This window comes from Phalacrocorax aristotelis, chromosome 1 (genome assembly GCF_949628215.1).
Source record: "Phalacrocorax aristotelis chromosome 1, bGulAri2.1, whole genome shotgun sequence".
NCBI lineage: Eukaryota > Metazoa > Chordata > Aves > Suliformes > Phalacrocoracidae > Phalacrocorax > Phalacrocorax aristotelis.
In genome coordinates, this window is record NC_134276.1 from 131,675,054 (window position 1) to 131,695,747 (window position 20,694).

A 20,694-nucleotide genomic window follows, 5' to 3' on the forward strand; every position below is an offset into this window, starting at 1 on the left:
AGCATCATCAAAATGTGAAAAGTAAAGCCTCTCAAGGTATATTACTGATCAGTGTGATCATCTTTTTTCTTCCATACTAGCCACCACAATATTATTTTCATGTCAGGAATTACGCTGTCTCTGAAGTTCTGCTAGTCAAATGCACAAAAATGTTCTAAGAAGTTGTGCTGCTGAATGTGATGTGATTCATTAGGCGTGTGCATGTGCTGAGATGCTACCCAGCAACGTTGCTCAACTTTTTCTGTACCATTGGCCACCTAGACCCTTTGAAAAAAGAACAACTCATGGACCAAACCAGATGACGTTGACACAAAGGTTTTCCCTTACAATAAAATAAAAATTTGCCGAACACTTAGTATTTATTTATTACTTTCATTTTCACATATTGTTTTCTTGCTCACAACTCTACTTGTGTTTTCAGGGTGTTTCACACATGACCCGTAAGTTCAGTCCTGCTGCTATCAGGTAGAAGGACTGCTCCCATTAACTGTAATCCCGCTACCATTAACTGTAATATGTGCAGAGGCTGGCTCTGTCACAATTACATGGAGAGTAATTTGAAAAACATACAAATTAACATTATCAGTGGATTTAGCTCTGTTTATATTGAATTCATCTGCTGAGCATCTCTCTACATTCCCTCCATGGCATTTCCACGCATTGTTCCACTCTCTCCCCAGTGTTCAGCTAGAAGGACAATGGGAGAAAGTAGTTCCACATTTCCATCTATCTATACAGAAACAGAGTCAGCCCATGCATTCTTTTTTTCTCATTTTTTTCCCCCCAAGAAAGCTCCCAGGGCAGGAAAGGAATGCTGGATCAGGCCTGTCCATAATCGTGTGTTCCCTAGCATCCCACAGAGGGATGTTGTTGCTATTATTTTAATAGCAGATCTCTGCTGTTGTTGCTATTTTAATGGCAGATTTTAAAGCTTCCGCTGACATTGGTACAGACCCTGAAGCTCAGCTAGGGAAACAGAGGTGGCGAGCAGATGTTGATACAAAGGAAGAATGTTGTATCTATAAATATTCTGGTGAAATTCATATCTAGTGTTCCACACAAGAGCCAACAAACTATACTAAACCCTTAATACGGGGTTAAATTAGTCTTACATTCTTAATCTCTGTTTTCTTGCCAGGGAGATTTTCACTCAGAGGATGTAACTATATCAAACCACTAAAAAATTATGAATGGTTAATTCTGTATTAATTATCATTAGGAAAATGTTAACATTTACCAAATAAGGGGAAATGTTTCCTTCTGAATTGTCAGGGCTTCTAAAACAGCCCAAGGGAAGGGGCAGTGGCGAAGGCACAGCGACCTCCAGGAAAATGTTCCTGAACAGTTTGTCAGAGTCAGCATTAAGGTAACGTTACAGTATATCAGTTGAATTTGTAACAACTCAAATTTCCTTCCAGAAAAATCAAGCGGGTAAAATTACATTCATAAAACCCTAAAGTGTTCTAATACTGCAGTTTAATACACTGGACTTCTCAAAACAAGAGTTAAGACTGAAGCTTCGCTTTCAAATGGTAATCTCTATTTCACCATATTTGAGTGTACTTTAGATATCAGATAACGGGTCTCACACACACAGAGTTTGATTTATCATTAATTGAACACTCAAATACCAGCTGAAACAAAATGAACAGGATCAAAACCAATACGGCCTAAGTCTGGTTTAAGATCAAGCAGCAAGTAAGTAGCAGGACTTGGCATCAAGCTCAGCTCTCTGCTGTCCACACCCTCTGCCCCTCACCATCAGGAAGCACAATATCCTTTAAACCAAGCTGCCAAGCAAGTCTGCAAACGGCCTTATGGACATCCGTGTGAATTTGCAAAGTCTCTAAACCAATAGTTTTGAGTTTTGACGCTCTGTTGATAGCTTCAGGTGCTGATTTGTTTGCTAATTGTGATATACTGTATTTTGTTAGCTATCTCTCTCCTTATCAACTACTGTGGGAAAGGAGAGGAAGCGTTGTGCTTAAGAGACCTATGTCAGGAACAAAAAGGCATGGAGAATCAATGTCTTTTAGCAGCATGTGCATAAGCATTATGCAGTTGCTTTTATTTCCTAAAGTGGCACTCAGATCTGAGAGTTGAAGAATGAAGCTATACAAATGACCAAAACTGTGTGAAAGTGTGGAACATTATTTTTTCATCATCCTTTCATAAACACATAAAATAACTCTAGCCTAAACCATCTCCCTCAAACACTGGGATATAAAATGTAAGGGGATAGACTGTCTGTCTATATATCAAACATTTCAGTTATATTTCTTAAGAAATTAGGCTTACAGGAGGCCATCAGCTGATCAGTTTTCCCTTTCCCCTTAATATTCTGGACTCACTGATCCAAACTGACTCACTGGTCAGCTTCAACCAACTTTGACAGAGGGTAGAGGTCTCAAAAGAATTAAATTTCTACAAACTCTGTGAAAATCAGTGGCTAAACAAATTAGCACCCTCAACTAAGAGGATCTCTTGGCTACTTGCTCTGTGTGCTCACCCAGGCAGAATATCCTGAGATAGGAGCCAGACAGAGAAAATATTACCTTCTGCCTGGCTATAGTAGAGGAGTTGGAATGGAAATTGGGATGCTATGGGATATTCAGGGAAAAGTGTGTGGAGCTAAAGATGTTGGTAAACAACAGGATACATCCATTGGGAAAGGGGCAGGAGGAACTAAAATTTCTGTGATGGGGACTTCGGGACATAACACAAACCATTTGTCCAGCTGCTTGCAAGAAGCTTGCTTCTTTCACTGAAATACCCTTTAAAAGGCATCAAGAGTTCAGGGCCCAGAACAAGAGCAAAACTAGGCCTTTGGAGTGGAAAATGCCTATAAAATCTTCCTGAAGTGCTGCTATGCGGTCATTCATATTTTATTTTACAGGATCCAAATACTAACATCTTGCCTGTGCTCTGCAAATGACTCTCAGTAAAAGAGCTGCACCAGTGTGTGAGAGCGAACAAGAAATAAAGGTCGCCTCTATTCTTCATAACTTTCCTGCAACTAAAGTCCAAAAAGCGAGCAATAGAAGAACACCTTTCACCAACTTCTATTTCAGGTTGATACCCAGAAAAAAAGATAATTTCTCACCTAACAGCTCGGTCCGCTATCACTCCCATTCTTCATGTTGGGTTTGATAGAGGTTTATGCAGTGACTTTACCTAGCTCTGTAAAATGACAGCAGGTTTGCAGTCTTTGTCTCAACCAGCTCCAGCAGAAGTTAAAAGTAGCATGTTATGGCTAGACTAGATGCTTCAATTATAGTCATGCATGCCATTCTCATACGTTAAATCTTGATAGCATCTTTGAAAGCATGTAAATGATTTAAGCACACTTCTTTTTTTTCGATTTCAAATGCAGTTTAAACTTTTAGGTTCAAGTAAAAGTCTGAATTGCATCCGATGTATTTTCCAGCTCCCAGCGACTGCAGTGAGACTATTTTTCTGAATAAGGACAAATAAGGGGTCATTATTTCATTTTGTTTAACATTCTGTCTTGTGTTGCCACCATAAAAGGTGACTTGATAAATACTGCAATTTCTGAATGGACTTATCTTAAGTTCCATCATCAGAACTGCTAAATATGCAAAACAAGATTATCCACCGGATAATCCCACCGGAGTTTAATGGCAAGCAACAAAAGCACTCTACAGTTTTACATTGAAAGGAAAATATAGAATGAAAATAAAGAACCTGATTCCCCACCTCACAACGACAATAATTTAGATACATGCTATTTTGATAGCTATTTCTGCTTAAAACTATATATTTATAACATGAAAAATTACATTCCTCTCTGAAGGGTCTGTCCCTTACTAGAGTTACACATCACATCTAGCGTTTCTATAATTGAAGTATTAAAGAAATATCCTTTACTCCATATTCTCTATTGTTTACTTTGTGCCACAGACAGAACTCTGTGCAGTTTCCATTTCCCCTACAATTAGGCGCTGCTCCTACAAACACATAAATGTGAGCTCACCTTTCCTGCTGGGAGGGATTTTGATGGGAGACTCGCCGCAATAAAGGACATGAATACATTTTGGCAGGATTGGGGCCTCAGATAGCAAGGAGGAAACTGGCTAACAGAAACCACCTTTGCAAACATAAAGAGGGAAAGATCTCAGGAACAAAAATTAAAGTTTTATACACTTCTAAATGCCAGCCAGGCTATTTAAGGGAAGCAGAAACTGGAGGACTTTCAGAAATGATCTTTTTTTTTTTAATCCAAGTTGAGAGTGTCACTTTAAGGATTTATGGCATGGCACATCCCCGGGTTTGCTGAGTTTGGCTTGTACTAAACTATTATTTTCTTTTGCTGAGATTCAGCAACTAAAAGTGCAGCTTTCTCTTCCTCACAGCTGTTTACTCCCATGCTATCAAATATTTTCCCTCCAGCTTTTGCCTTTGACTTGCTCACGGGATGTAAATGATGCAGGAATTTCAGCTGCTCTGCTTCAGTTTAGTGGAGTGATAATCTTAGGAAAATGCTTGCAATCTGTCTTTCATTAAAAGAGTTTTTTGCACTTCTGTTTAACATGGGGAATTTTTTGAATTGCCCTTCTAAAAGAGGATTTCACCTCCACTTTTGCCTGGAGGGAAACCCTTGCTGCCATGAATATATCTGCTGGATAAATAGGAACGCTCTTGTCGAGCGGTTCTCACCAAAGACAGCAGACAGTTCTACCTTCAACTCATGAACATTAGGTACTTGCCGCAAACTTAAATGGATAAATCATGCATAAAACAATGCTTCTCCCATCAAAAACCAAGGTATTTTTTTGCTACCCTATACAAAAACAGGTGTTTAAATTCCATTGTAAAATGAAAGTATCTTTCATTACCAAATGCCTGAAACCTCTTGCAGAGCACGATTCTCTTATTTCTAGCCGTCAGATGTAACATTAGTATCTAATACTTGTTGCCACAAGAAACTGTAAGTGCTAAATAGGAACAGAAAAGATTGGCATTCCTAAAGCACTTAAAATATATTAAATATTTAAAGACAGGGGTTCAGTGGCCCTAGAAAAAGATTAGACTAGAGCCTTATTTTTTAAAAAAATTATATCCAAAATATTATTAGTATAATATATACATGTACATATTATAAAACTATCTATATGGAGAGGCTGGTACATGCACACAATGTGGAGAAAGTATATATAGCAAGCAAAATGGGGTTTGAACCCAAACTCTTTGCTGTTCAGTATTAGACTGTCACCTTCTCCTGAACTGGTAGGACCAGCAGGAATTTCTTCCCTGCAAAAAAAAGATCCCCAGTTCTTAAGCAAAAGAAACCCTGGAATAAAAGCAAAAAAGGAGAGGGAGAACTACATTCACTCAAAATGGAAATATTAGATATTTGGTATAAGTCATCGTCACTGTTAAGCTTTTGTTTAAATACAGTAACAGGATGGGCTAGAGTTCTCAGCTGCTTGCTGAATCTGGCCCCAGATAGCTATCTACAGATTTTTCTGAAGAGAAACAAAGAAACAAATATTTTAAAATAACTTTTGAAAGTCATCTCCTCATAAAAATTAACATTTATATTTGTGCGAGGGTAGCCAAAATTTAGTTGAAGAAAATGAAACTGTTAGATCTCCAAGTTTGCAAATCCCTTGTGTAGGGACTCAATCACTGACTGATTCCTGTGCTTTCCTTACTAAATCATGACACATTCCAAGCCAACAATTTTAATTGGGAATCCTGTTATTTTTAATTCCTCCGTAAACTCTGCAAACTAAGCCTTCAGCTTCAGATTGCTCTCTGTACCTGCAGATGAGAAATTACTGGTTTCTGTTCCCTTGCTTATTTTTAAGATATGCAAGAAGAAAGGGTTTTTCTCCCAACATCTTAGACAGAGGAAAAGGAAACATATCTCAGGACTTTCAGAATTTTTTTCACAAAACACTCCTTTATAAAATGGATATTTCACCTGTCATTCATTGTGCCCTGAAATCACACAAGACCTCTGTTCTACTTCACAAAACTTTACTTCCATTATTTCTTCATTCTTCATTTGGGGTTTCCACTGCACTGAGATTTGAGTTCCTACTCAAATACTGTCCAGTGTCCCTTTGAATCTGTAATTAAACGATGTCAAACTCGGAGCACAAGTAAAATAATGACAAATCCTGGTTGAAGCCCCTTCTTCCCTAATGACAGAGATACCAGGGAATAGTTAAGAGCATTTGACCTGCTGTGCTCAGAGAAGCAAAGTCTGGCATATGAAATGAAGATCACATCTTAATATGTACATGGGGAAAAAATGTAGCCAAACGCAGTGTAAACGGTTGGTGTGAATGTTGTCTTATTAAAGGAAGGTGACTAAACCAGCAACACCTTCAAAATATTATTCTTTGCACAACTGTAATGTCCCAAAGCCTTGGATGTGGATTGACGCTCCTCTGTACTGTACAGCAACGGAGATCATCAGGCTGTCCCAAAGAGACAACAGTCTAAGTATTTGCAACAGCCCAAGTGCTAACAATTAATCAATCCCTGCTTCAGAAATAAAGCTAGATAAACATCCTGATTTACAGGAGAAAAGTCATGACTCAGACCAGTCAAAAATACTGCAACTGTGAATCTAGAGAAAAAAAAAAAGGAAACAGAAATAGGGAAAAAGACTTAAAAAGAAACACACTTATATTTTAGGAAAGAAAGACAAAATAACTAGTATACAGCTTGTTAGATTACCATAATAATAATAATATTAAGCTTTTTACTCCCATTTATCTGCACAGCGAACAGTGTAAACGCTACAGTAAAAGCAACTATCAGAGATGTAATTATTTATATTTTAATTCAGGACTGCGAAGCATATTCATGAATACTCAGCAATTGTCTGAATATTCATAAATAAAATTATTAAGGGTTAGTTCACAAATAAATATTCTCATTCAACTACAAATAATTGTAATTACAAACCATTACTGCTATTCATACTTCTTCATTTAAATTACGTGGCCCTAGCCAGACTGACATTTCAAAAAAATTTTGCTGCTCTGCAGAAAAGCTGCGTCCCTCTTCCCTCCACCCCCACTCCCAGGAAAATCACACAAATAAAATAACAAGTAGAAATTTCGAGTACAGGGGGAAGACTGAATTATCTGTAGCAGTTGATTATCCTAACTTGAGTTTAACTGCTTCCTTCACAATAAGAAATGTGCTATGCGTAATTTAATTAGCAATTAGAAAATGCCTCTAGGTATACCTATATAATAAATAACTACACTTATTGCAATAATGACTAACATGTTCTCTCAGGCACATAAAAAACTTCTGTATACAATTTAAATATTAATAGTAGAAAGCACTAAAAAATCTGATTTTTAAATAAAATGGAACTGCATAATAAAAGAGACTTAAAACAACTCCATGCGTAACATCTACAGGTTATAAAAAGGCTGAAGGCCTGAACAAAGGTAGCAAAAATACCAAAAAGGATCTTTAAAATTATTCTAAAAAATCCTATGGAGTTCACTGTAAAAGAAAATATTTCTTCTAGAAGAGTCCTTGTAATTTTTCCTGAAATTCCTGATTCTGCTTATTTGAGATGTTTTCCCTTTTTCCCCCCAGACCTCTTACATATCTAAGCTACATCCAATGATCACATTTGTCTGGTATAATGTACTAAGTTGCCTTAATAAACTATTTTGAACAGTATATTTCATTTACAGGAACTATGCCATTCATTACTGGGTGGGGCAGGGGGGACAGACAAGCAGGAGGGCACCCAGATGCAGGGAGAAAGTCTGAAAATAGTTTCTAATTCCTCCTTATGCCACGGGCCAGCCGGTGGGGTAGGAAATGAAGCCCTGAACCGCTCCCTTTCCTGCCTCATTGTCCTCGTCCTTTCCCAATGGTGATCCCCCTTTCTGGCTAGTTTTCTACTCCTTTGCCCCTACTGACTCATCTCTTCCTGATTTCACCATCATTTCATCCCCAGGTGGATAGTGTCCACACATGACTCAACATTAAAATGAAGCTAACACAACGGTGACCCAGTCCATTCACTGGTGCATTAAGTCCCTTGTCCGTGCCAGGTGAGCCCCTCAGAGCAATATAGGCACCCAGTCCTCATCCAGGCTGAGCAACAGCACTCCTGTTCTTGATTTGTTGTTCCTTTACCATTTCTCAGCCCAAGGGCAAGTCAGCACCTACAGAAGCCCAGGGGCATCCCAGTCCAGCGGGTGTCTGAGAGCACAACCCGGGGCAGGGCATCTGACACGGCAAAAGGACAGAGGCAACAAATGCCCCCGACATTTTCCATCCCCTCTTGGGGCTGAACTGCTTTTCTGTTAAAGGCTGTAACCATACGGGATTACTCACTTGTGTGCCCCGTATGTACTCAGTCAAACCTGTCTCCATTTCTTCTGAATCAGTTATTCCTGAATTACACTGGATAAATGATGCTCAGCACCTTAATGTAACTCGAGCAATCAGTCTTGAGACACTCTTAATAAACAGCCACTTCACAACTGAATCTTTCATTCCAAGAAGCAGAAAGAGGTGGGGGTTTTTTCCTGAAGCTGCAGTATATAACTATATTTTCACAAAAGCTATTAGTTATTATGCATTTCTGTAACAGCATACCGCTAGGCACTTCCACAACCACCCTCCCTTTCCCCAGCCCAGGCACAATTTCCTGAGTCATGGAGTAAACAGAATTACTATGTACAGAATAATCCAAGCAGACTCTAACAGGGCAGCATAGGCTTTCTGCCCCTCTGTCAGCGTTGCAAGGACCTGCATAACAGAACTGCGATGTTACAGTCTTATGTGGGTAACACTCCCAAGCATTGAAGTGAGTAACGTGACTGGCTTGCCGTTAGGCAGATGGAGACTTTGCTAGGGCTGTTTGATGGTAAATGAAGACTGGTTTTTTATTTTCTCCAAGAAGCCTGGCACAGGAAATCCCCAAATCCTACAATAATAAATCTTCTACTTATCTTTTAAATTCTGGAGCAAAATAAAAACCATTAGGCACCCACAGCCATGTGCTGTATTCTATATTTTCCCAGCTTCCTACAACCTCCTGGCATAAAAAGATCAAGTTTTCCAAAGGAAAAAACAACTTCTCAGTTTAAAAATAAAAGCCTTGTTGCCATGTATTGAGCACTGTTTTATTGTATTACACAACAAAAAGGCAGGAGCGCTTAGAAATGGCAAAGACAAGCATAATCCAGAAACCTGTATCTGATCCAACCTGACATTTTTCACACTATCAAGCATTCACAGGAAAACTGAAGTGCAGAGGAAAACATGATCCTTCCATAGCACAGAAGTGATCACCCAGGCATTAACCTCACTGTCATCATTATTTTACTCATACAGACTGACACAGTATTCCAGCAGACAAAAAAGAAATCCCCGTACATAAGTCAAAATTATTCCAATCCTGACAGTTGTGCTGAGGGGGAGGCTACTTTCTGGCTGTCACTGTCTGCTTAGGGCATCTCAGAGCAGTAATCAAGCGAGAGGTCAAGATCTCCATGGCAAATACACGTTCTTAACGCCACTGAAAATAAGGTCACAAAAGCTGCGCCTTTGAAAATAAGCACCATAAAGTCCTTTGAACTGCAGATGCTTGGCATCACACAGAATGAGGCCCTCCTTTAGCAGCTGCATCGCAAGCATGCTTTCACACAGCCTTCGCATTACTGTATTTTGCAATGTCATAGGACGCTCCCAATGTCTTTGTTTTCTACTTTTGCAGATACCTGATAAATAAAAGAACAAACTCAGGGCGATACACATCTTTGCAAGAGGATATATCAGCTAAAAATTTAGGACTGCCAACCCCAATTATTGCATGGTATTTTATTACAAGTTCAGGCAGCAGCAGAGCCCAGTACAACCTCAAGGCTGAAGTCTGCTTTTAAAAATGCCAGCAGGAGTGTTTCCATCAAGGCCTGAGGGCGTACAAGGGGATGCTCAACAGGTGATCTTCTACTATTTTCTCACCCTGAGAAGAAAGACTGCTTAAAGCACAATAAAAATACATTTGCATTTTTCCTGTGCTAAGTGCATCTACATGCAGAGGGATGACAGGGTAACCCTGGGATCATTTCTTCATCAAACTAAGTGATGCTTGTAGAAGTGATGACAATAACACCTACGAACATTTAATAACTGACCTCTTAATAGGATGCTCTGAGCAGGACTGAGGACAATCCAGTGTGGCGAGTAGGTGAAAAAAAATCTATCTGTGAACCTCTCCATCTATTCCCAAGGTTCCTTCTTCAGCAAACTCAAACTTACAGAACTAATCTCAGGCATTTCAAGGATAAAACAACTAGAACCTGTCTTTAAAGACTCCTGAACCTACTCATCGCATGCACCATACATTTCTAAATTATTTTCTGTACGTAAGCATCCACACAGTCAGTCAGCACTTTTGGTATCTTATTTAGGGATACTGCTATTAACTGCTGCAGCTTCTTAAGAAGTCTATGATGCACAGTTCTTCACACTCATTAAAAGCAAAGATGCTTTGGTGTCTTCAGTTTTTCCCTTAGTTTTGGGGTAGATTTCTGACCAGGGAGTTCTCTGTTTCTTGAAGCTCCTAGAAGTAGAGGCTTGGTTTTGTTAATTAATTGGTCATGGGGAAAATGTTAATGCTAGCTGAGAGTGCATCCAGTCCCTGAGTGAATTTGAAGAACTGTAAGTCATTCATAATTATTCTGTGTGCCCTGGCCCACTGATTTTCAAACAATTTTTGCTGTGGCTGCTTTAATATAAATATCCTGATTATTAATATGATTTGTGTCAGGTCTTAACCAGTTGGTTAAGTACTCTTTAGAAACTGTAAATTGGTTCTTTTAAAGGCGGTTGGCAGTAATTTCTTCCCAAGCTCCTTTCCAAGATCTACACGTGTGGACATTGCTGAAAATGTCCATTTCACAATACTGGAAGATTTCCTTCCCAAAAAGCAAAAGCCTTAAGAAGAAAGAGCAGGTGCAGATGCAGTGCTCTCAAACCATCCACCATGACAGGGGCTGAATTCTACTGTGCAAGAGTTTAGCTGAACATATACATATATATATATAGTGGATTGACCAAGAAAATACAGATTTGGAGAAACAAAAACTTATTTATGAAATCCTGCAGAATTTGACAAATAACTTTGTTACAAGAAGAAAAATTGGAAAGCAGATTTGAATGTCCAAATGTTCAATTTCATTATTAGCTAAATCAAAATGCCTTATTTTTTAATTGCAAATTTATTTCATAATTTACTTTTAAAATATTTTTAAATTAATTTAAACAAGAAGGTTTGGGGATACATTTTTTAAATGGTTGCTTAAGAATATGAGATAGTTTGATGATACAAAAATAAATATTTAAAGGTTGGCCAAAACCTAAGTTTTCTTGTTTCTCAATAAAGAAAAAAATACAGTTTTTATTCAACCAAACCCAAATGCTTCCTCACCACCTTCCCTTTTTTTCTGCTCAGTACTCACATGAAAAATCCTCCTCTGAATTCCTCTGTTGCTGCAAATCAGTATGTGCTGGCCTAAGACATTTGCTAGGTGCAGCCTTCCCTCTAGCAGCAGTAAGCTTGCATTTGTGAATATACAGCAAACATTGGACAACCCGCTGTCACAGGGGTTTGACTCAGACAATCCTTTCACCATCTTCACAATACTGTCAGATCAATAGCTGAACTGAGCAAATGGCATACCGAAATATTAATGTAAATATTATTGTAACAAGTGCTATTGTCATTTCTTGGATTGATTTACTGATTCATTGTTTTCTGATCTTGCAGAATATGCAATTAGAAGGTGCCCCCGGCAAGAATGTTGTTGCCAGAACTTGAATTGGCACTACATTTCCTCTCCAAGTTTTAAAATTTCTTAATCTGCTTTCAAAGATATTTCAACTTCATTTTACCATAACACCACATTATCTTTCCCTAGCCTTTCCCACCAAAGCACACTACAGCTTTTACCACTAGAAACGCAATGGCATTTTATTTTGAGACAGCAGATGCTTCACAGGCAGAAAGGCTGGAATCGTAACTTATTTTAACCAGTTTTGGAAATAAGCAATGCCATTTTTTTTTCTCTGAAAATAAAAATGTCTCAGCATTGTTGCACAGTAGTCTCTACCTGTGGAAACTCTAGTTTGAATAATAAGCCAAAAAAAGCCATATATTTCGATGTCCTGCTATGCAGAGCTGCTCTGGGCACGGTTAGGCACTGGAGCAGTGGGAAGCCCCCCATTGCCTGCATTTCCCTGTACACCCAGGTGCCCACTGCTGCTCTTCCTAATGGAGCCACACAGCTCCCAGGCTGACAGCTACTGACCATTTGCATGTATACCCGCTCCGCTTTCGCTGCCAGGATTTAAACATAACTTCCCATCCCATTACTGCAAAGTAATTGTATTGTTCAGGAGGATGTCAGAGAGCAAAGGGCTAGCATCATAATCCTGTAATTCCATCAACAGGCATTAGCAAACTCAGCCTCTCTGGGAAACTCTGTTGTCAGTGTTAGAAAACTTAAGCTTCTTTCATTGAGCTTGATTTTACATCACCGGTGTAAACTACAGATCTCAATATGGGTGCTTGGGGTGATTTAAATTGCACTTGAATAGATTTTACTTGGAACTGATGTAAATGCCATATGAGCCGGTCTCAATATATTCAGGAATTTTCCAAGTGCTCTCAGGCTGATTTTAGTGCATTTTTTAAACTGGAGTAAGCTTGTTAATGTAGATCAGAAGGCAGGAAAAAAGAAAAGTTAAAAAAAAAACACCGCGCTTTGACCTCTGAAGACATAAGAGTGCAAGCAAAGATTCATACAGGAATCCAACTGATTAATATAGGAACAGCGATCTGGGCGAATAGAGGTGACTTAAATGGCACCGACTGTGTTGTAAAACAATGCAAATGCTGTTTCCTGAATGTAGTGCTCTTGGAAGACATCTTTCAATTTTTCCATCTGAAAAAAGCATCAGTTTTCCTTAAAGACAGATATAGATAAAGCAGGACACTTCTGCCCGAGGAGAGACTAGCTGAGCTGATACTTGATATAAGTGCTCAGTCCCAAGTGGGAGGAGGGAGAAGTGATTGATGGTTTGTAAGGAATTACTTGACTTTTGCTTGTAACAGAAGCTTTTTGGATTCTCCCAAAGTTCTTGTCAAAGACAAGAAATGTCTTTTGAAATAGCAGCTTTCCCCTTCCCAGCAAATGGAATAAACCTGCGTAAAAAATGTTGCAGTTTTAAAATACATATAAAAGAAAGGAAGACATTGTTTGACATGCTGCCTTTTTTTCTAATACTCTGCTGTTCTGTAAGATTTGTCTCTATTATTCTATTACCTGCCCTCTTAATACAGGGTGAGCACTTCACCTCTCTGCAGGAAGAGTTTCACAAACTCAGGAACAGGAGTTGACCAATTCAGTGAGACACATATTACCGCAGAGACAAATCCTTCTCGCTCTCTGTCTCCCCCGGCTCCAAGGTCAGAGTCGTACGAACTTGACCAAGGCAACCCCTTCCCGAGCCCCCACGGGGGCTCTCATCTGGACAGCTCCATCTGCCTCCTGCAACTCTCTCCTCTGGGAAGGGCGAGAGCGTTAACTCTGTGGCCAGAGTACAGGGGGAGCAGAGGCATTATGAGGGTCAGGTTTTCACGTTTCCTTCCATCATACACACAAGGGAGCAATGGATCTGAGCTCAGTATCTGAGCTCAGTATCTCCTCTTTAGGAGGCAAACTGTTGATCCAACAGGTGGAATGAATTCATGCGATCCCAGTCACACACATTTGTTAGAAAGACATCGCATCAATGAATCCCATCCCTAAGCAATTCTGCCAAAGGCAAACCTGACGGTCTCAGTCTTACACCTCGTTGTTAGGGCGCGTTGCTCATCAGCAAGTGTCAAGGACCATGCAAATGACAGTGTGCACCAATTCACCCTACCTCAGGAAAGAGACGAGAAAAAGTTCTCTGCCAGCTCTTGAAATCCTAGTCCCATCCACCGAGCACTCAAACAAAAGCTGGAGAAACTACATCTGCAACCAAATTAAGTTGCTCCCTACTCACGGGTTGAACAGCCACTGCTCAGAAAATGGGACTTCATCAATATGAACATTCAGAAGCAGTGGTATAAAAAAAAAAATCACGTATTATCAATCACATTTCTCCCACTCTTAAAATTTGTTCACCTCTCCAGACGATTGGCGGGTTGTGTGGCTCTTGCACACCCGCCGGTGGAGAGGGTTTGCCCGGGGCCAAGGGAGAGCAGGTACCCAGCAGCAGAATGGGATTAGGATGGATATCCGTGCAGCCTCCCAGGATAGGCAGGAGAACAACACTCCATGGTAAAAGAGATGGAGGTTTTACTCTTGCCAGCCACAGAAGGCTTTGTCAAGCTACCGGATCTTAATCTTATGGATAAGCAGCTGTAATAATCACGTTGTGGGTCTCTAAAATGCATGCCATGTTGTTTTCTCTTGTTGCAAAGCTTCGCCATTGTTTGTTAATGTAGCTTTAGAAAACCAAACAGAAAGAAAAACAATTTGTAATGCAATGTCTTCACAATTGATAAAAAATAAAACTCTTGAAAATGTTTTTGCTGGGTTTTTTTTCTTAACCGATGTGTGCATTTTTAATATATACAATCAAAAATACCGAGGGGCTGTGTGATATGAAGACCGCACTGGAGAAATTCATTTACAAAACTCGCAAGCGTGTTTCTCTGCGAGGAGCAGGACCGTCCCAAAGCCGAGAAATTATAAAAGTTTAGCCGCACCATTCTGCTCTGCCCCTGACCTGCCTGTGGAGCGTCTCTCCATGCAGCGACCCCGACCGCTTAAGGGAGCAGCCGTGTTTCGGGGAGGGGGGGGACCCGTCCACGGGGAGACGTCCCCCGCAAGAAAAAGAAAAAGAAAAAAAACATCTTAAACTTTCGACAAGCAAAAGAGCGTGCTCCGCTCTGCCTCGGTCTGTCCCTGCACCCCTGGGGTAGCAGAGGGAAGGGCCGGCGAAAGCCACCGCTGTGAACGATGGTAAATAATATATACATCAAGGGAGGCAACGCCTGGGCCCCCCGTGACCTTTCCGCTGCTCAGGTTTAATCTATAAATACCCACAAGACATCCGAGCCCATTGTTTTGCTGCCCTCTGAAACCAAACCTGCCAAGGGGACGGAGGGGCCGCCTGCGCCCTGCCGCCCTCCTCCTCCTCTCCGCAGCGGCGGCGAAAGCCGAGGGGCCGGCGGAGGATGCGGGGCGGCCCGGGCCGGCGGCGGGACGGGAGCGGGGAAGGCTGCGGGCCGCCCCGCTCCCCTCGGCTCCCCTCCGCCCCGCCGAGGCCCGGCGGTGAGCCCTTCTTCCCGGCCCGCCGGCCCGGCCGCGGCCCCACGCGCGGCGCGCCCCGAGTGGGCGGAGGGGACACACACACGGGGGGGGACGACAGAGTGGGAGAGCCGCTGTAATCCCGAATTCCTTTTCACAGCTTCGTGATTAAAACCCGCACGTGATTAAAACCCAGCTTTATCCCCCTTTTAAGTGAGTCTCGTAAAACAGCACATTAACTCTAGCGACAAGATTCATTGCCGAGATGGAAATAACTCGGATGCTCGGGAGATATTTTTTCACGAACCTGGGAGATTTATCCGCTGGCTTTTCCTCACCTTTCCCCACGCCACCCCCCGACCCGGCACCTCCCAGCCTGCCACCTCGCGTCTCCCAGGAAGACGCGGCGGCCGAGAGGGTCTCTCGGGCACTCGAGGACACTCGGGATCGCCAATATTGTCACCGAAGGGTTCGGGCACTGCCTGGAAAACCGCACGTAAAGGGTCGAGGGATTTCGCCAAAACGGGGAATCGAGGAGCTCTGTCTCCCACGCCACCCGCGAAGGCTGCGTTTCGTACGCGTCCAGCTCGGAGCCGCACCGAGGGCGGCGAAGTCCCCACGGCGGGAGCGGAGCCCCTCAAACACCCCACACACACCCCCGGGGTAGCCACTCTCCGTGGGGACGGAGAGGAAAATCCCCGCGAGACGTGGCCAACGCGTGGGAGAGAAACGCGGTACCCGCCTAGACGGAAAAGAGCTGCAAACAGGAGAGCGAAGCCTCGCTCTTCCCTCGGCGGGTTCGTTTCCCCACGGCGAGCGGCTTTGAGCCTTTCAGACCCTCCTGAGCTGGAATCGAGGGGGGGGTTATGCGAAGAGCTCAATAAATCGGGCTAGGCCGACTGACGTTATCACACGCAAAATCAAGACATCATTTCCCAGCGCATCCTGTAATATTTGGGGCCCCTCTGTAAGCACACCCGTACCAATGCCATCTCCAGCCCCGAGTTATTTCCTCTGCTGCTCGGGGGCAGCGACTTGGAGTTTGGAACCTTTGGGACGCTATAAAAAGGCCTTTTTTCTTTTTTGCCTTTTTTTTTTTTTTTTTTTTGGGGGGGTGTATATCGCTGGAGATTTGGCAAGTTTAAAATACTTTAGGTGTAAAGTTTGTTCTTAATTGGGTCTTGTAAAGCTGGAATTTGGTGGCCATTATATAGCCGCTAATCAATTTTCACCCAGCAGCAAAGGTGCACCGCGGAGGGTTTAGATTTAATGAAGTGACTGTGCAAATTACAGTCGCGGACTTTATTTAAAGTCTATCAGGCTCCTAAAAATGATTTCTCAAAATGTTCTTGATTTCCTTTGCTTTATGAAAAACATCACGTTTGCTTTCTGAGGTTTCAGGCACTAGCGGCCGTTCTCTCCCGCTCTCCAGGCTGGCGCAGGGGAAGATTTTCCAGTTTGAATTTTGAATTCATGGAGAAATGGGCAAATTAAACTTCTAGACCGTCAAAAAAAATATCCTACCGTGGCTGAAACTAATGAGAAAGGGTTTTTTAAAAGAAGCCTGATGCACATATCCACTCTGTTACTGGAAAGACCAGTTTTGTTCTTTCGTTCGCGTATTATTTTGAACGGGGAAGACTCGGAAACCGGGAGCTACTTTATTTTTTAGTTGTTGATATTTTGATGGCTACTGTCGCCTCGCCTCTACGCTCATCGCTCTGCTGAGAGGGAGGTCCCAGGCAGCAGTGTTTACCTACTTCTCCTTAGGATCCGCACCGGCAAGGGCTGCTGCTGCTACCAGCAGATTGAAATGCGGTTCCTTGAGAGCGGAGCGGGGCGAGGTCTCCTGAGTTCCCGGTCTTTCACTCCCTTCAAAAACACTTAACAGATTTTTTTATAGATATATTAGATGTTTTTTACACCTCGATCTCTACTTCTTTCTCTTTTTCTTTTTTTTTTGTTGTTTATTTTTTGTCTTTTTTGTTTTGTGCTGCTGATGCTTATTGATAGCGTGGGGAACTTCACAAAAAACCAAACCAAAACAAAACAAAAAAGGTGTTTTCTTCTCTAACTGCAGCGGAGTGGACTTGGCGCGAGTGGAGGAAACTTCTGCCCTTTCTCTCACGGGGTCGCGCACAGAAATCGCCCGACCTTTTCCCCCACCCGAATCTTAAAAGAAAAAGTAAACCGAGATTACCTAATATTCCTTTTCTCGGAACAATATGACTGTGAGAGCAGGGCCGCTCCCTCCGTCCCATTTCAAGGTGCTGCGGAGCGGGTGGGGGGGCAGCGAGAAAGGCGCGGGGGCAGCGTGGGCGCGGGGGGCAGCGCGCTTTCACCCCTGGGGTCGCCGCGAATCCGCGGCTGCTTTTGCGGGACCTTCGTTTTAGGCCGAAGCGAAACGGCCGGGGGCGGGGGGGACGGACACAAGAGCAGACCGAGGGCTTCGCTGGAGCCAAATGATCACTCCAAGCTACCGGCACCCTTTTAAATATAAATAAATAAATAAAGTTTAAAATTAAAAACACCACGAGGGAAGTCTCGTGCTCTCTCTCGCCAAATTCCCGTGCAGCCGTCCAAGGGGCCGGGGCACCGCGCGGCCCCGAACGCCCCGGTTCCTGGGAGGCGCCAGGCTCGGTAGCGGGGGCCGGGCTCCTCGGAGGCCCCCTCACCCGCCCGTCCCGGTCCCGGCTGAGGGCCTTTTCCCTGCCGGGAGCAGGGTCCCGGCGAAGAGGGAAGACCTTCCTCCGCCGTCCCCCCCGCGCCGCCACCACCGGGGCTTGCGCCCCCTGTCCTGAGCGTGGAACGGGGCCGGGGGAAGGATCGGACCCCCAGCCCCTCACTGCCGGGCTGAGCCTCCCTAGCCCCCACCCCCCCCGGCCCCTGGAGGGCTCGGGTGGGAGCTCTCCGCGGGGCGTGGGTGCGTGTGCAGCCGGTCCCCGCCGCTCCAAGAAGCCGTCGCTCCTTGCCTCGGCACAACGCTGCTCCGGGGCGCCCGCCTCCTCCTCCTCCTCCTCCGCCTCCTCCACCGAAACCTCCGGCTAGGGCGGCACTTCTCCGTGGGGAGACTCGGGGTGGCGGCCGGTGTCTCGGAAAGGTGCACAGAAGAGGACAGCGGTGATTCCTCCCGCGAGGATGCGAGTGTCGTGCCCAGCTCCCTTGCTCCCTTGCCCCCGACTCACGCGGCACTTCCGCGGTGGTCGGGAAGCTGCGGGGCAAGGCGAAACGCGTGCCCCGAGACACCCGGGAAGGACTATCGCGACCGGCAGGCACGGAGAGGGAGATGAGAGGGAGTAGAAGGAAGCGGGGATGGGGGGGACACACGCCGTTCCCTCCAGGGAGATCATGGAGTTGGGGGGGGGGAACTAACTGCCGCAGTGATTAGGAGAAAAGTCCCCGTAAACGGAAAAAAATAAAATGAAAATCCAAAGAACGCCGGCAAAATTTCTTCCCTCCCCCCAGCTTTTCATCTGCCTGCGGTCCCGGGTGTTTTCGGGACGCGCTGCCCGCCCTGCCCGGCGCCGCTCCCCGGCGGGCAGTTCCCGGCAGGGCTGGGCGGCGAGCGGGGCCGGGAGGGAGCGGGGCGGGGGGCGAGGGTGGGGGGGGGTCCCGAAGAGAAACTGGTCGCACTAACCGGGGTTGAGGTCCAGGCACTGAGTCGGGTCTTCATTGTCCCCTAGCTGGCCGTTGGGGCTGAGGCTTTCCATGGACAAATCCAGCCCCTTGTCCTCCCAGTCTCGCAGTTTCCTCTTTTTATTTGTCCCAATCAAGGCTTCTACCGAGAAAGCGTGCGCTCGGGAGCTGAGGGCCACCGCCGATCTTCGCCTCTCACTCATCTTATCCCCCAGCCCAGACCCTTGGGCGGATGAGCAACCAGTGGCTTGGGAGCGCAGAGCTCGGGGAGCAGAGGCAGAGCCTGTCGCCTCTTTCTCCCCCCACCCCTCCCCAGCTGCACCCCCAGAAGAACCAGCCCTCAGTCTCCTGAAGGCACTACATGAGGCTGCGGATACTCCGTAGGCAGAGCCGGGAGGGTGTGCTCAGCCCAGGTCCCCAGCACTTGCTCAGAGGGGTTGCAGGCTGGGTTTCATCTTTTTTTTTTTTTTTTTTTCCTCCCTTCTCCCCTTTCCTTCTGTCTCTCTCTGATTGATCCAAACTTCTGGGATTTTTTTTTTTCTCCAAGAGTTAGGCAGGCTGCGTGCGCCTGTCAAGAAAAAAAAAAAATAAGGAAAAAAAACCCAACCCAAACCTGTCCTCGGCCAATAGGAGGGAGAGATCGGGAGAGACCCAAAAGCTGCGACCCAATGGGGAGGGGAGGGAGACTCGGGCTTCAGGGCGAGGAATTTTGGCCATCTGAGTGCTGGAGCACCGGCCGGGAGAATTAACTGTTTGAAGAACGGGGAACCAGTAGGAAACCCATAGCTCTAAATGCAGCGAGGTAACAACTCCCGCACTTCTCTCCGCCGCACCCACGTTTCCCAGGGCTCCTGCTGGCTAATCCCCACGCAAAGTACCCGAGAGGGCCTTTACCACCCGGGGGTGCCGGATGAGGGGGTGTTTTGAGAACGTCATTCATGCCATGTATGACTTGTGTTTGCCGGAGGATTCGGTGTTTGGCCCGGCAGCAGCAACGTCTTCGGGGGGGGGCGGGGAGTGGAGAGGGAAGTGTGGAAGTTTCACTTCAAAACGATGCGTGTCCGTGGAGCTGCGTGGGCTGAGTGGGCTGCGCGGGCTGGCGCCGGCAGCGGGACAAATAGAAGCAGACACCCCCGGGCAGGGGAGCTCCTTCTCTTTGGGAAGAGGGATTTTCTATTTGTATATACATTTATATATTTTTAAATTTTTTTTCCCAGCTTCTTTTTGCCCCTTTAGCTACAGTGAGAACAAACGCGCTAGGTAGAGATCTCGGCCGGTTGCCTGGATGATATCGAGCATTTTATTTCTGCTCGCCTGTTCACTCTGCCCTGAAACCCCCACGCTGGGGCGGGTCCGCAGCTGTTCCCACGCTCCGCGGTCGCGCGTGGCGCGGGGGGGCTCGCATTGAAAAGAAACAAGGGCTGCATTTGAGAAGGTGAACGAGGCACCGTGTGTTTTCATTTTTTTCCCCACGGTCTAGGGAAAATACAGCGGGGAAAGCCGCCGGGGGTTAATTCGATCCCGAGGATCGAATAGAGGTTCAAAATAAACAATAAATAATTATCAAGTAAGGGAGGGGATTAATATGGATCGAGCCATGGTGGAAAAGCGGCGAGGATGCACACCAGCTTTCAGGAAGGGATTATTTTTGGCTGATGTTTCTCCGAGGCTCCCCGAAGGCGCAGAGCTGCTTCCAGCAGCGCCGGGGGAGAGGGAAAGTTTTCTTAGGCGA

The 20,694-nt window shown here is 44.6% G+C and overlaps 1 protein-coding gene across 2 annotated transcripts in view; it reads right to left on the reverse strand.

The window, feature by feature from the left end:
* Positions 1–19,487, reverse strand: part of TBX15 (T-box transcription factor 15) — a 123,664-nt gene extending 104,177 nt beyond the window's left edge. The window contains exon 1 of one of the 2 annotated variants that reach the window (XM_075107750.1): positions 18,964–19,487. In XM_075107750.1, the coding sequence (XP_074963851.1) occupies positions 18,964–19,165 (202 nt within the window). In that variant the 5' untranslated portion in view covers positions 19,166–19,487. The remainder of the gene's footprint in view (positions 1–18,963) is intronic. The other variant, XM_075107742.1, reaches the window with a different exon arrangement.
* Between the last annotated feature and the right edge of the window lie 1,207 nt (positions 19,488–20,694).